At 42.3% G+C, this 20,391-nt stretch overlaps 1 protein-coding gene across 1 annotated transcript in view; it reads right to left on the bottom strand.

Moving 5' to 3' along the window:
* Positions 1-3,678: 3,678 nt before the first annotated feature.
* Positions 3,679-20,391, bottom strand: part of INTU (inturned planar cell polarity protein) — a gene marked incomplete at both ends in the record, with an annotated part of 72,565 nt that continues 55,852 nt past the window's right edge. Inside the window, 7 exons of the mRNA XM_080697314.1 lie at positions 3,679-3,790; positions 6,069-6,226; positions 10,375-10,564; positions 11,942-12,039; positions 14,199-14,681; positions 15,993-16,214; positions 18,033-18,095. Of these exons, the coding sequence (XP_080553440.1) occupies positions 3,679-3,790; positions 6,069-6,226; positions 10,375-10,564; positions 11,942-12,039; positions 14,199-14,681; positions 15,993-16,214; positions 18,033-18,095 (1,326 nt within the window). The remainder of the gene's footprint in view (positions 3,791-6,068; positions 6,227-10,374; positions 10,565-11,941; positions 12,040-14,198; positions 14,682-15,992; positions 16,215-18,032; positions 18,096-20,391) is intronic.

Raw genomic sequence — 20,391 nt, 5'->3', positions numbered from 1 at the left:
TAGGTTTACCTATAATTATTCCTTCAGTATCCATTTAGAGATGAAAAATGAGATAATGTTTGATTTTATTTCTTAAAAATGGAATGCTTCTGCACCATGGAAATTATAATGCTCATACGCAGTACAGTAAGTGATTCTCCTTTTCTTACGATTAGCAGTCTGCTTTGCCTTCTAATTTTAGTTACTGATTGTGTTGTCATGATTCTTTGACACCAGGAAATCATGAACGGATCAAAATTTCACTAAATGAAACAAAAAAGTCCCTTATGTTAAGAATCTCAAGTCTTAGTTCAGTCTGTCTAAAAACCTGAGTTAATCAATACCTATATATATTAATAATTATCAGTGTTAGAATTAGCATGTGAACAGGGCGGGTGGCACATGCTTGTCACCCCAGTACTTGGGCTGCTGAGACAGGAAAGTCACAAGTGTGCGGCCAGACTCGGCTACTTCGTGAGGCCCTCTGCAACTTAGTGAGATTCTGTTTCAAAATAAAGAATAAAATAGGTCTAGGGGTGTAGCTCAGAGGTAGAATGCCCGAGGTTCCATTCCTAGCATCACACACACACACACACACACACACACACACACACACACGTTGTGGTGTTTTGAGGCAATATAGCCAGAAATTTAAGACATGTAATAAATACATAAGTGCCTTAATACATATATATACACATAAGCAGTCCTAAGACAGTAGCTACGAGTCTACCACCTGACTCAATATTGTGGGATTAAGGCGATGGCATTTCTACTATTTTCTACAACATTTTAAGAACCAAGATCTCTTTCCCCGATTTGAATGCCAAAATTAAGGCCCACAAGTCACTACTAAGTCAAGTATGCAGTGGTTTGCATCTTAAATGCCTGGGTAAAAATCTTTAAATTGGTCACATAGGGATAATGGTATTCCTTCTAAGACCAAGGACATACATGGGCACCCAGGATGTTCTGTAACTAGTTCTAAGCTGAAGGGGTCACATTTGAGGTGGAGGAAAGGCAGAGGCTAATTTTAGATGGGCTGAACTCTTGTCTGCCAACACTTATCCTGAAGAAAAACAGCCTAGGACCACAGAGTTTGGGGGGCATCAGAGCCTGTAAGAGGGTCTATTGGGTAAATGTCATATAAAAATCAGTTATATTCTTATTTTCCCTCAATATACCAAATTTTCATAGCAAAAAAAAAAAAAGAAAGAAAAAAAGAAAGTTCTGAGCCAGTTGTGGTGACGCATGCTTGTAATCGCAGTACTTGGGAGGCTGAGACAGGAGGATCACAGGTTCACAGCCTCAGCTACTTTGTGAGGCCCTCCAACACTCAGTTTAGCTCTGTTTCAAAATAAAGAATAAAAAAATAGGGCTGGGGATGTAGCTCAGAGGTAGAGTGCCCCTGCATTCAATCCCTAGTATCGCGCGTGTGCGCGTGCACACACACACACACACACACACACACACACACACACAATCTTACCAATTAGTTTTTTTCTTTGTACTGGGAACTGAATCAAGGGTGTGTACTTCTGGGCTACCCCTCAGTACTATCTTATTTTTATTCTGAAGCAAGGTCTCACTAAGTTGCTGAGAGCCTTGCTAAGTTCTGAGGCTGCCTTGAACCTGGGATCCTCCCATCTGACTCCCAGGTACTAGGATTACAGGTGTATCCCACCATGCCTGGCTTTAGTTTTCTCTTCTCTTCCTACAAGTAAACTATTCGTGATTAAAGTGCTTCCCCTTTGGGAAACCTAATATATAATGGGCCATATTTGGAAGAAAAAATATTTTCCAAAGGATTTGTCACTGCATTTCTTCAGCTAACCTCTTTAGTGTTTTTAACATGACTTGATTTTTAAAAAAGATTTACATACAGCTTTCCTGAAATTCATGAGTTGTACAAAATGTGTATATATAGGAAACCAGGTGTGGTGGTGCACACTTGTAATCCCAGTACATGGGAGGCTGAGACAGGAGGATTACAGATTTGCAGCCAGCCTCACCTGGCTTACTGAGATCCTGTTTCAAAGTAAAGACAAAAATAGGGGTGGGGGTAAAACTTGGAGGTAGGATGCCCCTGGGTTCAATCCCCAGTACTACACAAAGACACGCACACACACACACGCACACACATACACACACACGCGCACACACACACACATGCGCACACAGTGTATATATCTGAATGTGCTTCAATGAAAAGAAAAAATGAAAGTGGGTTATGGTGGTGCACACTTGTAATCCCATATTTGGGAGGCTGAGACAGGAGGATTGCTGGTTTGAGGACAGCTAGCAATTTAGTGAGGCTGTCAGTAACCTAGTGAGACCCTATTTCCAAATAAGAAATAAAATCAGCTGGGCGTGGTGGCGCAAGCTTGTAATCCCAGCATTCAGGAGGCTGAGACCAGAGGATCACGGTTCACAGACAGCCTCAACTACTTAGCAAGGCCTTTCACAACTCAGGGAGACCCTGTTTCAAAAATAAAGAGACTAAAAATATAGGGCTGGAGGTGTCGTCGGAGGTACAATGCCCCTGGGTTTCATGCCCAGTACTGAAAAGAAAAAAAAAGAAAGAAAATTGGTCTGTGGGTGTATATTGGAGTTAGAATGCCTCTGGGTCCATTTCCCAGTCTGTCTGTGTCTGTGTCTGTGTCTGTGTGTGTCTCTCTCTCACACACACACGCACACAAAACAACAACAACAACAAGAAAAAAAGACACAAAAACAATGAGCATTACAGAAAATTAAAAAAATATATCCTAGTCAAGCTGGGCATGCTGGCGGCACACGCTTGTAATCCCCATGCTTGGGAGGCCGAGATAGGAGGATCGCGCAGGTTTAAAGCCAGCCTCAGCTGGTTTAAGAGACCCTGTTTCCAAATATAAAATAGGTCTGGGAGTGTAGCCCAGAGGTAGAAGGGTTCCATGTCCAGTACCACCAAAATAAAAATTATACATATATATGTATGTATATATCTCCTGGTCAAAACAGAGCTTACTTAAAAGGGTAAAGAGAATCAAATAAATAAAAAGAAAGTTTCATCTCCACCCCCACAGTGAGGTATCTACTAAAACGCTTAAAACATATTTGGTCCATTAAGGAATCAGTGTTTTGACATTACAAACTTAGGTACTGACCAATAGGCAAGAGCAAAAGAAAAGACGGAAAAGACGGGGCATTTTTCTTAAGAGGGGCTTCAAAACCTCAATGCTATGATCTCATTTGTACGTGAAAACTCTGAGCTCAGCAGTACAAATACTTGGCTCATGGTCACCATACTAATTAGTTACAAAACCTGGTCACCTCCTCCCAATTGCATGATTCTTTGGCCAGATATTAATACCACTTTTGAGGAAAAAAAGCAAGGAATTGGGTATTTTCCCAAAATAAATGTTTCCTCTAATTGTTTTATGTTATCAACTTTACATTATTTCAAACTTGTCAATATATTAACATTATATGCCCAAATGGTAATAAGTTAACAGCTCCCTCTTCACGTTTTTTGACCAGGTATCTTCTCAAAAGTCTCAATCCTACTATACGACCTAACGCATCAAACCCTGGAACGTTTCATCTCAAGATCTGGCAACAGTATGTTCTGCGATGAACAGTGGAAATAACTTCAAATTATCTCTGTGCCTGAATTTCAGCAGTTCTAATACTGCCCCATGCTCCGCACCCAAAGCACAGCTACAGTGTTAATCCAGAAAACAACTTAAAAGCCATTTCCATAGCAATTTCTGTGACCGAGTCATGGAAACAGACGTAAAGTTCCTGAGGTTTGGGATGAAGGAAGAGTCTCCTGCAGAAAACAAGAACACAGTCATTTCAAAAGTTAAAATGAAAAAAGCCCTTCCATTTCAGAAACCTTCTTGTTTTTGAAAGAATCGGTACAAAATTCAGAAACCACTAATTTAAATCCAGCAGGAATGCAGTCCAATTTATTTCTAAATACAAAAACATGGTTTATACCAATTGTTTTTATTGTTCCAGAATGTCAAAATCCAGTTTTATCAATGTAGATTACTACACCCCTCAGTTTTAAAATATTAAGTCTCATAATTAGAATATAATATAGCAGATAGCATTAACATATATATATATATATATATATATTTTTTTTTTTTTCTTTTAGTGATAATGAGGACTGACCTCAGGGGCATTCTGCCTCTGAGCTATGCCCTCAGTCCAATTTTATCATAAAACAGGGTCTCGCTATATTGCTTAGGCTGTCCTCAAGCCTGTGATCCTCCTGTCTCAGCCTCCCAAGTACTGAGAGTACAAGTGTGTGTCACCAAACCCGGTTATTAGCATCATCTTAAGTACAATGTTTATTTACCATTTTATTGCAACTTTCTAAAGTTTAATTGTTATTAAAAATTAGTTCTATGATGGATCTTTTTTTAGACAATATTAAATGGAGATTAACATTAGAATTTCAGTTTTTTCTTTTTTGGTACCAGGGATTGAACTCTGGGGCACCATATCTCTGAGCTACACACCCAGCCTTTTTTAATTTTTTATTTATTTTGAAACAGGGTCACACTAAGTTGCTGAGGCTGGCCTTGAACTTGCGATCTTCATGCCTCAGTCTTCCAAGTACTGGGATTATAGGAATGTGCCAGCATCCGTGGTCACGTTTGGTTTTGTTAAAGAGTATTTGTACACAAGTATTAAGTCCTGGCGTATATAATGCAAAATCAAACTATCCTTTTGAAGATCTGTGGAGACCAAAGTAACACACCAGGGAAAGGAGTGACTAAAATGTGTTGGTGTAGGGGCTATAATTTTTCAGGTCAGTCAGGAAAAAAAGAAGAAAAAGCCAGGTGTGGTGGTGCATACTTGTAATCCCAGCATTTGGGAGGCTGAGACAGGAGGATCGCAGTTCACAGACAGCCTCAGGTACTTAGTGAGGCCCTTCACAGCTCAGTGATACCCTGTTTCAAAATAAAGGATAAAAAATTGGGCAGGGGGTGTAGCTCGGCGGTCACATGCCTCTGGGTTCCATCCCCAGACCGGCAAAAAAAAAAAAAAAAGAAAGAAAGAAAGAAAGAAAGAAAGAAAGAAAGAGAGAGAGAAAGAAAGAAAGAAAGAAAGAAAGAAAGAAAGAAAGAAAGAAAAGAAATAAGAAATTGGAGAAAATTGTGGACTTGTTCTTTTATTGATTGGATAAGAACTGGACCCCCCAAAAATCATTTTGTTTATTTTTATTTACTTATTTATTTTTGGTGGTACTGGGATTTCTGGAAACACTTCTACCTCTGGGCTACACTCCCAGACCTATTTTATATATTTTTAAAATTTGGAAACAGGGTCTCTTAAGCCAGCGAGACTGGCTTCGAACCTGTGCGATCCTCCTGTCTCCGCCTCCCAAGCGTGGAGATTACGAGTGTGCGTCACCACGCCCGGCAAAATCATTTTTTTTAAATAGGAAAAGTCTTGGGGGCCATGGCTGATGCCACACAACTATAATCCCAGTACTTGAGAAACCGGGACAAAAGTATTGGTCTGAGTACAGCTTCAGAAACATACAGTGAGATTCTCAGCAACCTAGCAAGACCCTGTTTAAAAAACAACAAAACCATAAAGGGTTTGGGGTGTAGATCAGAGGTAGAAAGCCCCTGGGTTCATTCCCCAGTACTACAAAAATAAAATAAGTTTTGGGAGGAATTTAAAGGTGATAGTAAATACAATAAACTCTAAACACGTTAACATATTCCAGCTACCTTTCTCATCTTATGCCTATATTTTATTTTATTTATTTATTTATTTATTTATTTATTTATTTATTTATTTATTTATTTGGTGGTACTGGGGTTCCTGGAAGCCCTTCTACCTCCGGGCTACACTCCCAGACCCATTTTTACATTTTTATTTGGAAACAGGGTCTCCTAAGCCAGCGCGCGGGGCTGGCTTCGAACCTGCGCGATCCTCCTGTCTCCGCCTCCCAAGCGCGGGGATTACAAGCATGCGCCACCACGCCCGGCTTATGCCTATATTTTAAAACATTAAATCTTCTTTGCTACCTTCTCTCACTTTCCAACACTTAGTTTTCCTTCAGATACTCCTTCCCTACTCACCCCACGACCCAGTAAGACACGACTGGGGCGGTTTTCTTCTGCTCCGTCCAGTTTTCAGGTGAGCATTCAAACAACACTCCATATTCCTTCACAGGATGGAGAGAACACACTGAATGTGTAGGATCTGCGTGATCTCCACCGATCGGTGCTTTCTTTTTCTAAAAAATATAGGTGTTATTAGCATGAGTGGGTATTAGCAGTGTTACTTTAAGATGTTTTCACATATAGACTTGAACTGCCTGATCCTCATACCCATGCGCCTGCAGGGGAGTTCACAGTAAGAAACTACTCTTGCTCAACACAAACTAAAATACTGATGTAGGACAGAAAATAAAATATTATGTAGAAAGGAGATGAATTGGGAAGGAAAGGGAAAATACAGTTTTAAAGTCTAAAAACATCATAATGTTTCATTTCACCATACAGGGTCTGGTGTTTCTTAGAAAAAAGCCCTCAAAGGCTCCTTCCAGAGAGAGGGTAAGAAACTCGAGGCCATTATTAGAAGGAGCCTGGGCACTGGGTTAAGGACTGCCCTAAGTACTGTCCATCTGCACCTGGGTCGTGCTCCCTCTTCAAAGAGGGAAAACAGTGGAAGCATGATTGCTCCTGCCTCTGAAGGGAAGCGAGGCCATCTGCTCTCAGCATGGCTGCCCTCAAAGGCCGAGGACACCCAAGGCTCAGCAAGGGCCTCTCTGATCAGTCCTCTAGCCAGATGGACATCACAGCAAAGGAGCCTGGGTGACTCGATGTGGCCAACTTTGCAGAATCAAGGCTCTGATGAGTCAGGATAAACCCCTGGATGCTGATAAGACCTGTGGACAATTTTCCTTTGAGCCTTTGGAAAATTTAAAAGTCTTCTTCAGAAGAACACAAGAAGACTGAATCAGGATAGGTCTTTATTATTTTTTTCTTTGTGCTTTTTCCTTGTAATTATATCTATCCAGACTAAAAAATATCAACTTATTTGTCTTCTAACTTTTGCATCATTCTTCCAGGGAAAAAATAACTTATTACTGGTCCAAGCACAACAATATGCCAATAAAGGTGCCTGTTTGACTTGTGGGCTATTACCCACTGCCACCTCGCTTGGACTACCTTGGTGGGTGTCCCCCTTGCAAAGACATGACTGGCTAAAACTCCAAAAACTCATGAAAGAGCAACAGAATGAAAATGCCTTTTTTTTTGTGTGTGTGTGGTACTGGGGGTGGAACCCAGAGGCTTTCTACCTCCAGGCTATACTCTCGGACCTTTTTTATATTTTATTTGGAAACAGGGTCTCACTAAGTTGCTGAGAGCCTCACTAAGTAGCTGAGGCTGGCTTCGAACCTGTGCGATCCTCCTGTCTCAGCCTCCCAAGCGCGGGGATTACAAGTGTGCGCCACCATGCCCGGCTCTTGAAAACGACATTTTAAAGCTTGCTAAAACCGAATGTTTTCCAGTGGCCCATAAATGAGACTTTGTATTAAAGGGACCATGGAAAAGATTTCTCTCTAAATGAGACTAATGTTCACATGTGGCATTTTGCTAAATCGAATTCATCCCAGAGACATCAAAGATAAAAAGGGATAGTAAAAAATATTTAAAAGGATACTCTTAAATATGGGATAAACATGTCTGGATGACACCCACTATGGGACAGCTGAGCCAAAAGGCAGCTCTCTGCTGGGAACAGAAAAACCATTCTCTCGATGATTTAAATCATTCCACTCACAAACTGTGATAGATTCCTATATATAACTGCAAGTGTATGGTTATACTAAAGGACACTGATTGGTTTGCCCCTAGAAGGTGAAACACAGGAACAAGATGGCCAGCATCAAATGGTACCCAATGGCTGTGCAGCACCAACCTCTGGCCATGTCTACACCGCTAGGCTGGGTAGGCAAGTGTACCTTGGGATGCCCCTGGGTAAAGGGATGCTGGACCAAAACTACAGAATGTCCAGCTAATTGGCCACACCTACAACATCGTTGGATAAGATCTGTTTTTACTGGTATGATGATCTGGTTTCTATCTTTGTCCCCCATACTGGGCTTGAAGATGTAATATGGCATATAGAGTCCCTTAGTAAATATATACCAAAAGCTCTAAATTGCTGCACCTTCTTTCCAGTCTAAAATTGAGCAAGGCTCACTTTAGCAGGAACGCTGCACGGCAGACATTCCCTGGAACAGGCGCGCGGCAACTCCTTCTGGGGAACAGTATTAGGCGTGGGGATTTGGGAATTTTTGTGAAATTGGCCTTGTTACCAAAAAGATACCTGAGACTTATGTTATTAATGGCCCCCAATTGTTTAAAATAACTCAAGATTTACTCCCTGAAACCATAACATTTATGGATGAGTTGCACCTACATTTCCAAATGACCGATCTAACAAGAATTCTATGAAGACTCAGACAATAACAAGCAGAACAAGCCTTAAAGGCAACCGATCCTCCCCAGGCTTTTCCCAAGCAACATTAACAATACACCTAAAACAGAGCCAAGACAAGTTGTTCCCACAGTCATGAATTCTAAAAAGCCAGCATATTTAATCGAGGTAGGCTATGGTAGAGTGGCTACTGACCCCCCAGTAACCCTACCCCACTTTGGTTGTACAATGGGTGCGTGGACAGCCGCAGAATAGATGGGTACCCAGGCATGGCCTTGGGACATGGGAAAGTATGAAACGTTCCTCTCCTCAGTAGTGCCTATTGATTGAAAACAATGATGTATACCAATCAGAGAATTTAATGCTTAGCATAGGATATTATTTTTATATTATATTAGTAAGTTAATAATAAACTTCTGATCTTTTCCATGATTGCTTGTAAGAGGAACTGTTCCCTTGAAAAAGAATCTGGCCGTCTGTCACCTTGCCTTGATGTATCAGTTCTCTGTATACTTATTGATGTATTAATTCTGAAAAAAATTGTAAGAGTAGAATGTAGGCAAAAAAGAAAGTATAAAATGCTTGCCAAAACCAAAAGTAGAGAGAGCAAAAATGGAAAATAAAGAGAGCAGCTTCACTCTCCATTGAGTCTGTAAGCTGTTTCTCCGCCGAACTTCGCCGACTCCTCACCCCACCGCTCGCGGACCCCCGACTCTTGCTAGGGCTGGACCCCAGCACTAAATGATACTGTTGGGAGCATTACACTAATAAATGACAAAATGAAAATCATGGAAAGGCCATCTTACAAAACTGAAAGGCCCTTGGTATATTAACTGCAGCAAGGAGGAACCTGTGCAGTTGTCAAGACAGAATGTTGTGTTTATATTCTAATAATTCTAAAAATGTGTCTTCCACATTATAAGACCTTTGCTCCCAATTTAATAACATGTCTGATTCTGCCCCAAGTTTTAATGACTTAATAACCTCTGGAACATTTGGAGGTGGAATGACCTTGGGCTGAATCTGTGGTACTGAGAACAACAAAAAAAGAATCTATCAGTTATGTTGAACGGGGAAGACAGAGCATAGGAACCTCCCATGGGGTGCGGTCACACTTAATGATTTTGCTTAATAATTTCTGAGAACTCAAAGAAAAAAATTCTGACTAAAAAAATTGCTGACTAAGGCCTGGGAGATGATGTGACTCAGTGGACTCACTGTACAGAGGACATAGGAAGAGCTGAGGCTCAGTCCCTCATTGCCAGCCCCATGTTTTACTTTTAAACTTAAGGTCTTCACAGATGTGACATCCCTGCACCCATCTTTCTGTATGCATTACAACCATCCTCAGAGATGCTTTTTGGCTGTATAATATTTTACTAGTGACAAGTAAACATTTGTATATTTACCCTTTTAAGAAATTAACACCTTGCTGGGCACAGTTGCTCATGCTTGTAATCCCAGTATTTGGAGGCTGAGACAGAAGAATCACAGGTTTGAGGGCAGCCTCTGCAAGTGGTGACTCTCATCAACCTAGTGAAACCCTGCTTCAAAATAAAAAAACAGGGCTGGGAGTGTATCTCAGAAGGAGAATGTACTGGGTTCAATTCCTTGTAGCACCAAAAAAATAATCAACACATTTTAAATAACATAGTTGATATTTCAATCATATATGGCATTACTACTTATAAATCCAGCAGGTACAATACTGAATGAAATATCTGAGGACACCCGAGTATTATAAACCTACGCTTGGAGGTTTAGTGGCACGCACAGAACCCCTTCAGTAGCAAAAGGCTGTTGTGAATAAACAAAAGATAACAAAGGTAAGTAAGTGGAAACACTGCTGGACACGCGGACTGCTGAGAGCATTAGGAGATCTGGAACTGATTCGGACAGAAAACCATGCTGGTGCGTCTATAAACCTGTCTCTACCTCTTGCACCAGCGTCTGCTGGAAAACCTCGCGGATGGAAAGACAACAGCGGTGGAAATTCCTGACGAGCTGGGCGTGGACAGATCCGCCGAGCCGCGCCACCTCTTCGTGGGTAGGAGTAATGAAGATTCCTTGCACTGTTTCTAAGGCAACATAGTGGAAAAGTGTGTTCTCAGGACCAGATGTCAACCTCAGAAAGGAGAGAGAGACAGAAGCAAAATGAAAAAGCACTGTGTCATTCTGAATCCTGTAGACCTCTTGCAAAGTTTAAAATAATATCAGTAGTATAATTAGGAAAGGAAAACTGGGCCAAACATTTGATTCCCTCTTTGTACTTTAGCTGAAGAACAGCCTAGGATGATTATTAACATGTTATGCAGGGATAGATAAACCCCAATTCATTTGCAAGTAACTTAATCATCCCCTTTGCTAAACAACCCAAATTGGCTAAGCCCCTCTTTTCCATGGTTGGTAATGAATAATGTAACTCCTGTCTGGCCTATATATCTAATGAGCCACAAACAAGGTATTAGTCTAAGGTGGCCCACATATAAAAATACCTTTCAGCTGGCATGGTGGTGCACACTTGCAATCCCCGTGCTTGGGAGGCGGAGACAGGAGGATCACGCAGGTACGAAGCCAGCCGTGCTGGCTTAAGAGACCCTGTTTCCAAATAAAAAAGTATAAAATAGGTCTGGGAGTGTAGCCCAGAGGTAGAAGGGCTTCCAGGGACTCCAGTACCACCACCACCAAAAAAAAAAAAAGACAAAATAGGGCTGGGGGTGTAAAATGCCCCTGGGTTTAATCCCCCAGTACCAAAAAAAAAAAAAAAAAAAAAAGTAAGGCTACTTAGGGGAGAAGCTTGGTAACCATCACTCCTAAGCATTGGGGGTGCGTGTCCCAGGTTTAGAGATAATTAGGCATCCACTGGAGTCTAAATTAGTACACTCTAATATAAAAACATTAGGCATACAAAAGGAAAGTTATCTGTGGAAGAGAAATAAAGGGAAGCTTTTACGTTTTGAAATATTACTTCATGTGTTTTTATCTCTTAATAAATGTATTCATTTTCTTAAATGTGTAATGTTCCATAATAGTACAGAAATATCATTATATATGTATATCATATGTGAAACATTACAGAAATACTACACAGTTTGGAATTAGGAGAATGTAGTTATTTATGCTGTGCCAATATTTTGCTGCCCTTCTCCAATATATAAGATATAACAAAATTATATGTGTTGAGTAATCTTTTTGTGTTTCCTAATTTAGGAACTCGAACTGTCCTAAATAAAGAGAGTTCAAGTCAAGCTGGGTCTGGTGGCACATGCCTGTAATCCCAATATTCGGGAGGCTGAGACAGGAGGATCGCAGGTTCAAGGGCAATCTCAGCAACTTAGAAAGATTCTCAGCACCCTAGTAAGACTGCGTTTCTAAATAAAAAATAAAATAGGGCTGGGTGTAGCTCAGAGGTAAAATGCCTCTAGGTTTAATTATCAGTACAAAGGAAAAAAAAGAGAAGAGAAAGTTGTGTGAAAAAGCACATTAAAAGTAAGTTTCTTACTTTGTTGCATTATATATTTCCAGCTCTTTTTCTGAAAGGTCCTTTTTCAAATTTCCCAAATGAAATGGATTTGGAAGGGCAGATTTCTTTTTAGTGACCTGAAAAAAAGTCAAGTAGCTCAGTTTATATCTAAGAGTAGAATCAAAGTTCTATTTAAAAATCATAAACTCTTCTAAGTGAACTCCTTACTACTTTTAAGTATTTTCGATACTAACTTGGACCTTTTGGCTTATCCTTGGCTACCAAGGATCCCGGAAGAGGTCACAGGAGGGCAAGATGGCGCTCCCTGGCAACTTTCTCCTGGAGCCATTAAGGAGCCATTAACCCATGTATACATTTGCACACCTGTTGCCCCGCCAAATTTCTCTTTGATGCAGCCCAGCCCTTGGTACTTGGTAGGTGTTCAGTCCACATGTGTTCGGTGGCTGAATCTTACAGGTTAATTCTTCTCCTTGTAAGAGCAGTTTCTGGTTTTGTTATTCTTAAGTCTATTCAGCCCCTCTGGGGGCGCTTTGAGATAACGGGCAGCATTTTGATGTGAGAACTTCCTCGGTGCACCCACCCTGGGCTTTGGCAGCGTCCTGCTGCTGCTGGAAAGAGGAGGCCGGCTGCGTGGCTGCGTCCTGCGTGTGCAGGGCCGCTCTGCAGCGCCCGTGGCACTGGTACCTTCTAGACTCTCCTTTCTTTGTGCTTTGTCTGGCATCCACCCCACCCACCCAGATGGCAAGTTTGAAGCATGTTTCGAAAGACCACAGCATCACTAGTATAATCACAAAGCATTCCAGGGCGATTACCTCACTCATAACCGCTGGGATGTTTTGTGGTATTTTCATTGAGGAAAATGAAGAAAAATGCTAAGCTATCTGAAATGTGGATATGAATGTCTTCTTCGCTTCCCAGTCACATTTTGAATCTTTCAGTATGCAGACTAGAAGTTCACAAATACAGATTATATTTGTCTATAAAAAATAGGAACGAAGCTGGGCGTGGTGGCGCACACTTGTAATCCCCGCGCTTGGGAGGTGGAGACAGGAGGACCACGCAGGTTCGAAGCCAGCCGCGCTGGCTTAACAGACCCTGTTTCCAAATAAAAAGTATAAATAAAATAGGTCTGGGAGTGTAGCCTGGAGGTAGAAGTGCCTCCAAGAACCCCAGTACCACCAAAAAAAAAAAAAAAAAAAAAAAGGAAAACACACACACACATACACACAAATTTCTAATTCTTGTTTCTGCTGAACATTTTCCTGGCTACTCAGTCAGACTCCCCTCCCCCCAGATACTTCAGTGAGGATGATCTTGTTATCACTGTGAGCAGAGAACAAAGAGATGAATGGGGAATGTGGGATTAAAGACGTTCTCTATTTGTAAGAACTACTGCACAGCCATCAAGGGCTCCAGTCTACTATGTGATATTGAACCCAGGGCATTCTACCTACGAGCTACACCCCCGGCCCTATTTTTTATTCTTTATTTGGAAACAGGGTCTCACTAAGTTGCAGAGGTCCTGAGTAGCTGAGGCTGGTCGCGAACCCGTATTCTCCTGTCTCAGCCTCCCCAGGACTGGGATCACAAGCGTGCTGAGGCCAAGCCTGGCCCTTCTCTAGATCTAAATCTGGTTGTCAATAAGGACTACAGTAGCTATTAGTTCAAATAAGGAATGATCTACCATTAAAAAAAAATTCTCCTGCAGCTGGGCGTGGCAGTGCACACTTGTAATCCCAGCATTTGGGAGGTTGAGACAGGAGGATCATAGCTCGCAGACAGCCTCAGCTACTTAGTGAGGCCCTCTGCAACTCAGTGAGACCCTGTTTCAAAGTAAGGAATAAAAAAAATAGGGCTGAGGTTAGCTCAGAGGTAGAATGCCCTCCCCCGTTCTGTCCGCAATACTGCAACAATAACAACAACAACAAAATCTCCTGCTCGAGAGAAGAGAGAAAACAAAAGGAACTTTAACTGAAGACAGAGACTAGTAGAGTATTGGAAGGGGTAGAGGGAGGGAGGTGGGGAGGAGAAAAGAAACAGTTCAGATGACACTGTGCCCACGGATGAAGGTGTCCGCACCACCCTCACGTTACCAGGGAAGGGTGGGTGGCAGGTCGGAGGTGAAGCGCATGTTTGTTGGAGTGACTTTGAATTTCATTCTGATGAACAGTTACAATGCACCCAAAGAAGTATGCCAGAACATTCTCTTGCTATCATCAAAGGAGGGCTAGAGAGAGCGCAGCTCCCAGAACGCACACCCTGGATGAACACGCACCTTGAGCAAGGCCCCACTTTCTTCAGGACCATCGGCGCCCTGAGGCTCTCTCTGCCTTCCCACTACATCGGTTGTGGCGTGGGGGGTAAGGGCCACGCCTTCTCCACCTTCGCAGCCAGTGTCAGACCCTCCGCTGCTTCTGGAGGGACTGGGCTTCCGTGTCCTTAAGGGATGGTCGCCAAACAGGGCTCTTCTGCACGTTGGAGAGGCTGCTCCTTTGGCTACGCACTGCAGCCTACTGACGATGGGAGAAGTGCTCAGACTCTCTGTCCTTTCACGGGGCGCAGCGAGGAACCAGTCAGCGCAGGACAAACAGGGCCGGGAGGAGGCGGCCAGCTGGCCCTCTAGGCGGGACTCCACTCCTTCCAGCTGGCGCAGGGTGCTCTTGACCTGATCCACATAGATGCAGTCGGGCCCGGGGTTCCCAATAGCTCTGGACGCACAGCCTCCAGCTTCGAGTAGGACACACAACAGATAATGTCTCTATGGGAGGAAGAGATTCAGGAGGGTTGGCCGCCAGGAAGACATTTACATAAGACAGGCAGCTATAGATTTATGAATACTTAAGACCTACGGGAGCACAGCTTAATTATGGATGGTCATGAAAAGTCCTGCCTTTTTCCCTCCTTGGTTATTTTTATTTATTTATTTACTTTTTGCAGGTCTGGGGATGGAACACAGGGGCATTTTAACTCCGAGCTACACCCCCAGCCCTATTTTTTATTCTTTATTTTGAAACAGGGTTTCACTGAATTGCAAGGAACCTCACTGAGTAGCTGAGGCTGTTGGTGCCTCGATCCTCCCGTCTCAGCCTCCCAAATGCTGGGATTACAAGCGTGTGCCACCACGCTCGGCTCCTTCCTGGGCTATCATCAATACTTCTGGGTCCCAGCTGAAAACAGTCTTGCACTGTCTTCCTCTGATATGCCTTTGGTCACTTCTCTTGGTACATGGAATTGCCTAATATAGCTTTCAAAGAGCCTCCATTAAGCCAAATGCCTGTGGCTGTACATGTTTGTAATCCCAGGGCTTGGGAGGCTGAGACAAAAGGATGCCCAGGTTCCAGGACAGCCTCGGCAAATTAGAGAGACCCTCACTAACCTAGTGAGACCCTGTTTCAAAACAAAATAAAAAATGCTGGGGGTATAGCTTGGAGGTAGAAAGCCTCTGGGTTCAGTCCTGGGAGACACACACACACACACACACACACACACACACACACACACACCTCAATTATTATAATCACATTTATTTTATTTCTGATTCTAGATTCTTTTCATGTCTCTTTCCATTTTTATAAATCAGACAAAGGATTAAAAACCACTATACAAAAGAGAACAAGAGATCTTGAGAAATTAAAATACTTTCCTGGATTTTGTTAATGTTTCTTCACGAATGCTAAATGGGTACAAAAGAAAAGGAATAGAGGGACACAGAACGTTTTCTTGAACATTGGTATTTGGCACACTCATTGTTTAATTAATTAATTAATTAATTTGGCGGGTCTGGGGATGGAACCCAGGGGCATTCGACCTCCAAGCTACATCCCCTGCCCTATTTTTTCTTTTTTTTTTTGAAACCAGGTCTCACTGAGTTGCAGAGGGCCTCACTAAGTAGCTGAGGCTGTCTGCGAACCGCGATCCTCTGGTCGCAGCCTCCCGAATGCTGGGATTACAAGAGTGTGCCACCACGCCCGGCGCACTCATCGTTTTAAATGGCTATCTTGTTTGCATCGTTATCTAGACTGTAAATTGACAGGAAAACATTTCAAGAAAGCAGCTCAGGAAAACTTACCAAGCCAACAATAAGCAAAAAGTATCTCCCCCCCGGTTCCTGAAAGACTTTGGCGTCTGCATCTGCAGAAGGGTGAAGGTGATGTGAAGGAAATACTTCTCTCCATATTATCAACTGACCAATTCTTTGTCTTGCTGCTAAGGGCAGCAGGCCATTGTGGCGACAGTATGCAGCAATCCCGACAAGGTCATCCCGAGGCAGGTGACTGGATATCAGGTAGCCCTTGAATTGAACCAGGAAGAGTCGGTCAACTACTGACACACAGAGCGGTAATCCTGTATTCATCAAACCTTTTTTTGTTTTTGTGGAACTTCGATCGGACCCAGGAGCCTTCTACCTGAGTTATACCCAGCCTGTTTTTTATTCTCTATTTTGAAACTGGGCCTCACTAAGTTGTGCAGAGCCTCACTACATAGCTAAGGCTGGCCATGAACTGGGATCCTCCTGTCTTAGCCTCCCAAGTACTGGGATTAAAAGCATGTCCCACCACACCCAATTGAGTAACTCCATATTTTAAGATTCTTTATTTTTTGCAGTACTGGGGGTGGAACCCAGAAGTCTTCTACCTCCAAGCTACACTCTCAGCCCTATTTTTTTTTTTTTTAAATTCTATATTTTGAAACAGGGTCCCACTGAGTTGCAGAAGGCCTCACTAAGGAGCTGAGGCTGGCCATGAACTGTGATTCTCCTGTTTCAGCCTCCCAAATGCTGGGAATACAAGTGTGGGCCACCACGCCTGGTGTTTTATTTTAAGATTTTTACAAACACTTCATTGGTTGGCTTAAAATACTCCCTTGAGGCCAAACTAGAAACCAAATGACAACTTAAGGGCCCCAATAGACAAATCTTGGCAGAAAGCAAGATCACCTGCGTGACGTATTAGCCTGAGTGCTTGTCAAAATTAGACCAGATCTGAATTCTGAAAATAGAGCATGGAGAAGGAGGGCAGAAGGCAGGGAGGGACTTTCTTTTCACTACTCTGTCTCCTATCGTTTTGTCTGCTTCTTGGTTAGATGAGTTACACATTGTGTTTTAAAGATTTTATTTTTTTTGCCAGGTGTGGTGGCGCAGGCGTATAATTTCAGGACTTGGGAGGCTGAGACAGGAGGATTGCAGATTTGATGGCAGCTTCAAGTAGTTAGGCTGTCATCAACCTAGTGAGACCCTGTTTCAAAGTAAAAATAAAAAAATAGGTCTAGGGGTAAACCTCAGAGATAGAATGCTCCAAGGCTCAATCTCCAGTGCCGCACATACAAAAATATTCTTTTTGTAAATACAAATATTTAATTTTTTTGTGGTACTGGGGATAAAAGCCAGGGTATTCTACCTACAAGCTACACCCCCAGCCCTATTTTTTTAGTCTTTATTTTGAAACAGGGTCTCACTGAGTTGCAAAGGGACTCACTAAGTAGCTGAGGCTGTCCGCGAACCGCGATCCTCCTGTCTCAGCCTCCCGAATGCTGGGATGACAAGTGAGCACCACCACACCCGTCTTAAAAGTAGTTAAATTTGATAAAAAGCACCACTGTGAATAGAAATCAAGAACATACTGTTCTTTTCCCTTACATAATTGATTGTTTTGAGTTCTGTTTCTCCTTTATACATTTGCAAGTGCTTTAGAATGCAACGAAGCCATAAACATTTATTATAAGTGTGTAGGCACAACTCTTGTTTTAAGATCTTAATCTTATAGTTTCTACATTCAGAGGGAAAGAGATAAATGTACCTTTCATGTGTTTACAAATTTGAGGTTTGCCAAGCGTGGTGGCACATCCTTGTAATCCCAGTATTCGAGAAGCTGAGACAGGAGGATAGCAGTTTGCGGACAGCCTCAGCTACTTAGTGAGCCCTTCGCAACATAGTGAGACCCTGTTTCAAGTTAAAGAATAAAAAATAGGACAGGAGTGTAGCTCGGAGGTCGAATGCCTCTGGGTTCCATCCTCAGACCCACACGACACACAAAAAAATTGAGGTTTAATTTAGTTTATATCTTCATATATAGCAGGTGGTTATTTACAAAAATTTGAAGTTTCGACTTACCTTGTAAAATAGAGAACACCCCAAAATTGTGTACAGCCGTCTCATGTCATAGTAATCCTCAGACTGGAGGAAAAAAGTTCACAGTGAATTTATATTGTGGCCTGCGTGTGTGTACATGATCAAAAGCTCCCAGATCATCGACAGTAGTCAGAATGGCAATTGCATTCATTACTAGCTGCACTTTTTTCTAGTATCTTCCTCGGAAATAAATATACCAGAGTACTAGGGTGAAATATAAAATGAACAGATATTTATTTGACTGAAAACAACCTTCTTTTTGCTTCTTACAAAACACTTTTGATATGAAACATTTAAGAATGAAACATAAAAATTGCTATTCCCTGATGGATTTCTTTAGGAAAAAAAAAAAAACCTGTTAAGACAAAACACTTCTACTATACATCATCTAAAATATCCAGTATGGCCATACACTACTTTTTAAATCACAAATTGGTACAACCTGTTTGTGGGCAACTGAATGGTATGTCAAAATACTTTTAAACGCACACACACAACCATTTGAAAAATTCCACTCATAATTTTTATTTTTTCAGTACCGGGGATGGAACCCAGGGGCATTCCACCTCCAAGTTACACCCCCAGCCCTATTTTTATTCTTTATTTTGAAACAGGGTCTCACTGAGTTGCAGAGGGGCTCACTAAGTGGCTGAGGCTGTCCTCGAACTAGAGTCTTCCTGCCTCAGCCTTCTAAATGTTGGGATTACAAGTGTGTGCCCCCACGCCCTAATTTGGAAACAGGGTTTGCTAGGTTGATGAGAATCTCGCTGCTTGCTGAGGCTGTCAGAAAGTTTGTTTGAATCAAGTTTGTTTGAATCAGGGTCCAAGAACCGGTGCCCGTGGCTGACATGTTTAAGTCCCTTGTCACTGAAAGAGGACATTCTCTCTCAATTCTCTCCCTGCCTCAATCCACCCGTTCCCGATTCGCTGGACACTACGCTGCCCTGTAGTGTTGCCTGCAGTCTAGATTTTGCCGAATGAAACCTCCCTTTCCCAAATAAGCTCATTTACCATGTTCGTTTCTCCTGGGCGGCCCCTGTAATCTGGTAGTAACAGACACTGAGGTGTCAAGCGTCTCCCGTGGGTGGTTTTGAATGCGCCCACCAGCAACCACAGACTATGTGGCCGCCTTTCTCTCTGTGATAGTAGCGGCTCTTAGCGGCCCCTCCTAGATCCATCCCCTCACGGAGGAACTACCAAACGAACGGCCAGTTCCGCCATCTCTCCTGCTGTGTTCAGCGGACCACTTCCAAAAAGAGACCCTCCCTCTCTATCATCCACATCATATGTTTACATATGGTCCAGACAACAAAGGCAGGATAAGCCTTGGATTCCTCCTCATTTACCAGTTTTCACAAAAATAAGTTGTTTCTTGAGCATTTTCCAAAGTTAACTCATTAGTTTCTCTTTTCCCTTTCCTATCCTTATTTTCTTTTTTAAATGATTCAATTCTTTTTTTTTTATCCATTGCAAATTTATTATACATTAGGAAGCTTAACCTAAAAACCAACGGCATAGTAAAAAGATATGTTATCTCTGTTCATGGCAGAATAGGTTTCAAAATATATTCAAAATATATATTTTGTCTTAAATGTATTCAGTCAATACACAATCCTTTATAAAAGTTGTATATATTTTTTTCTGTCAATGCTTTCATTACATTTATAAGTACAAGATTTACACAGTACCCCATCAAAAAAATTAAAACCCTTACAAATATCTACATATTATATTTCACACCTATAAAACTTTCAAAGGAGTAATTCAATTCTTTATTTTTTGGTGGTACTCAGGTTCCTGGAAACCTTCTACCTCCGGGCTACACTCCCAGACCTATTTTATATTTTTATTTGGAAACAGGGTCTCGTAAGTCAGCGAGGCTGGCTTCTAACCTGTGAGATCCTCCTGTCTCCGCCTCCTAAGAGCGGGGATTACAAGCGTGCGCCACCATGCCTGGCCTGAAAACAAGTTTTCAAGTGGAAACTTAATGTTTAATGAAAGTGGAGATGAAAATGAAGGTGTTCTACTATACATGATATATGGATGAACCAGGGTCCCTCCTTGACCTTCTCCTTGCAAAAGTCCTAAGGAAAGATCTCGAAGTATACTGCCATATAGTTTAGAGGATTCAGTCCCTAGGGCTGGCTGCAAAGCGTAAATGCCAGCAGGTGCAGTGGCAAGGAGCATGGGGGGTGGGGTGCTGCTCTGAGAGCATGGAGGCTGGAAGCCGCTTCACATCATGAAGAACTGAAGATGCTCCCCCATCACGGAGGCCGGAAGTCACTTCCATATCATGGAGGATGAATGTCACTGCATCATGCATGACGGAAGTCACTCCTGC

The sequence above is a fragment of the Muscardinus avellanarius genome, assembly GCF_963383645.1.
Source record: "Muscardinus avellanarius genome assembly, chromosome: 6".
Lineage (NCBI taxonomy): Eukaryota > Metazoa > Chordata > Mammalia > Rodentia > Gliridae > Muscardinus > Muscardinus avellanarius.
Note: the sequence above shows the minus strand (reverse complement) of the source record. Positions and strands in the feature narration are given on the sequence as shown.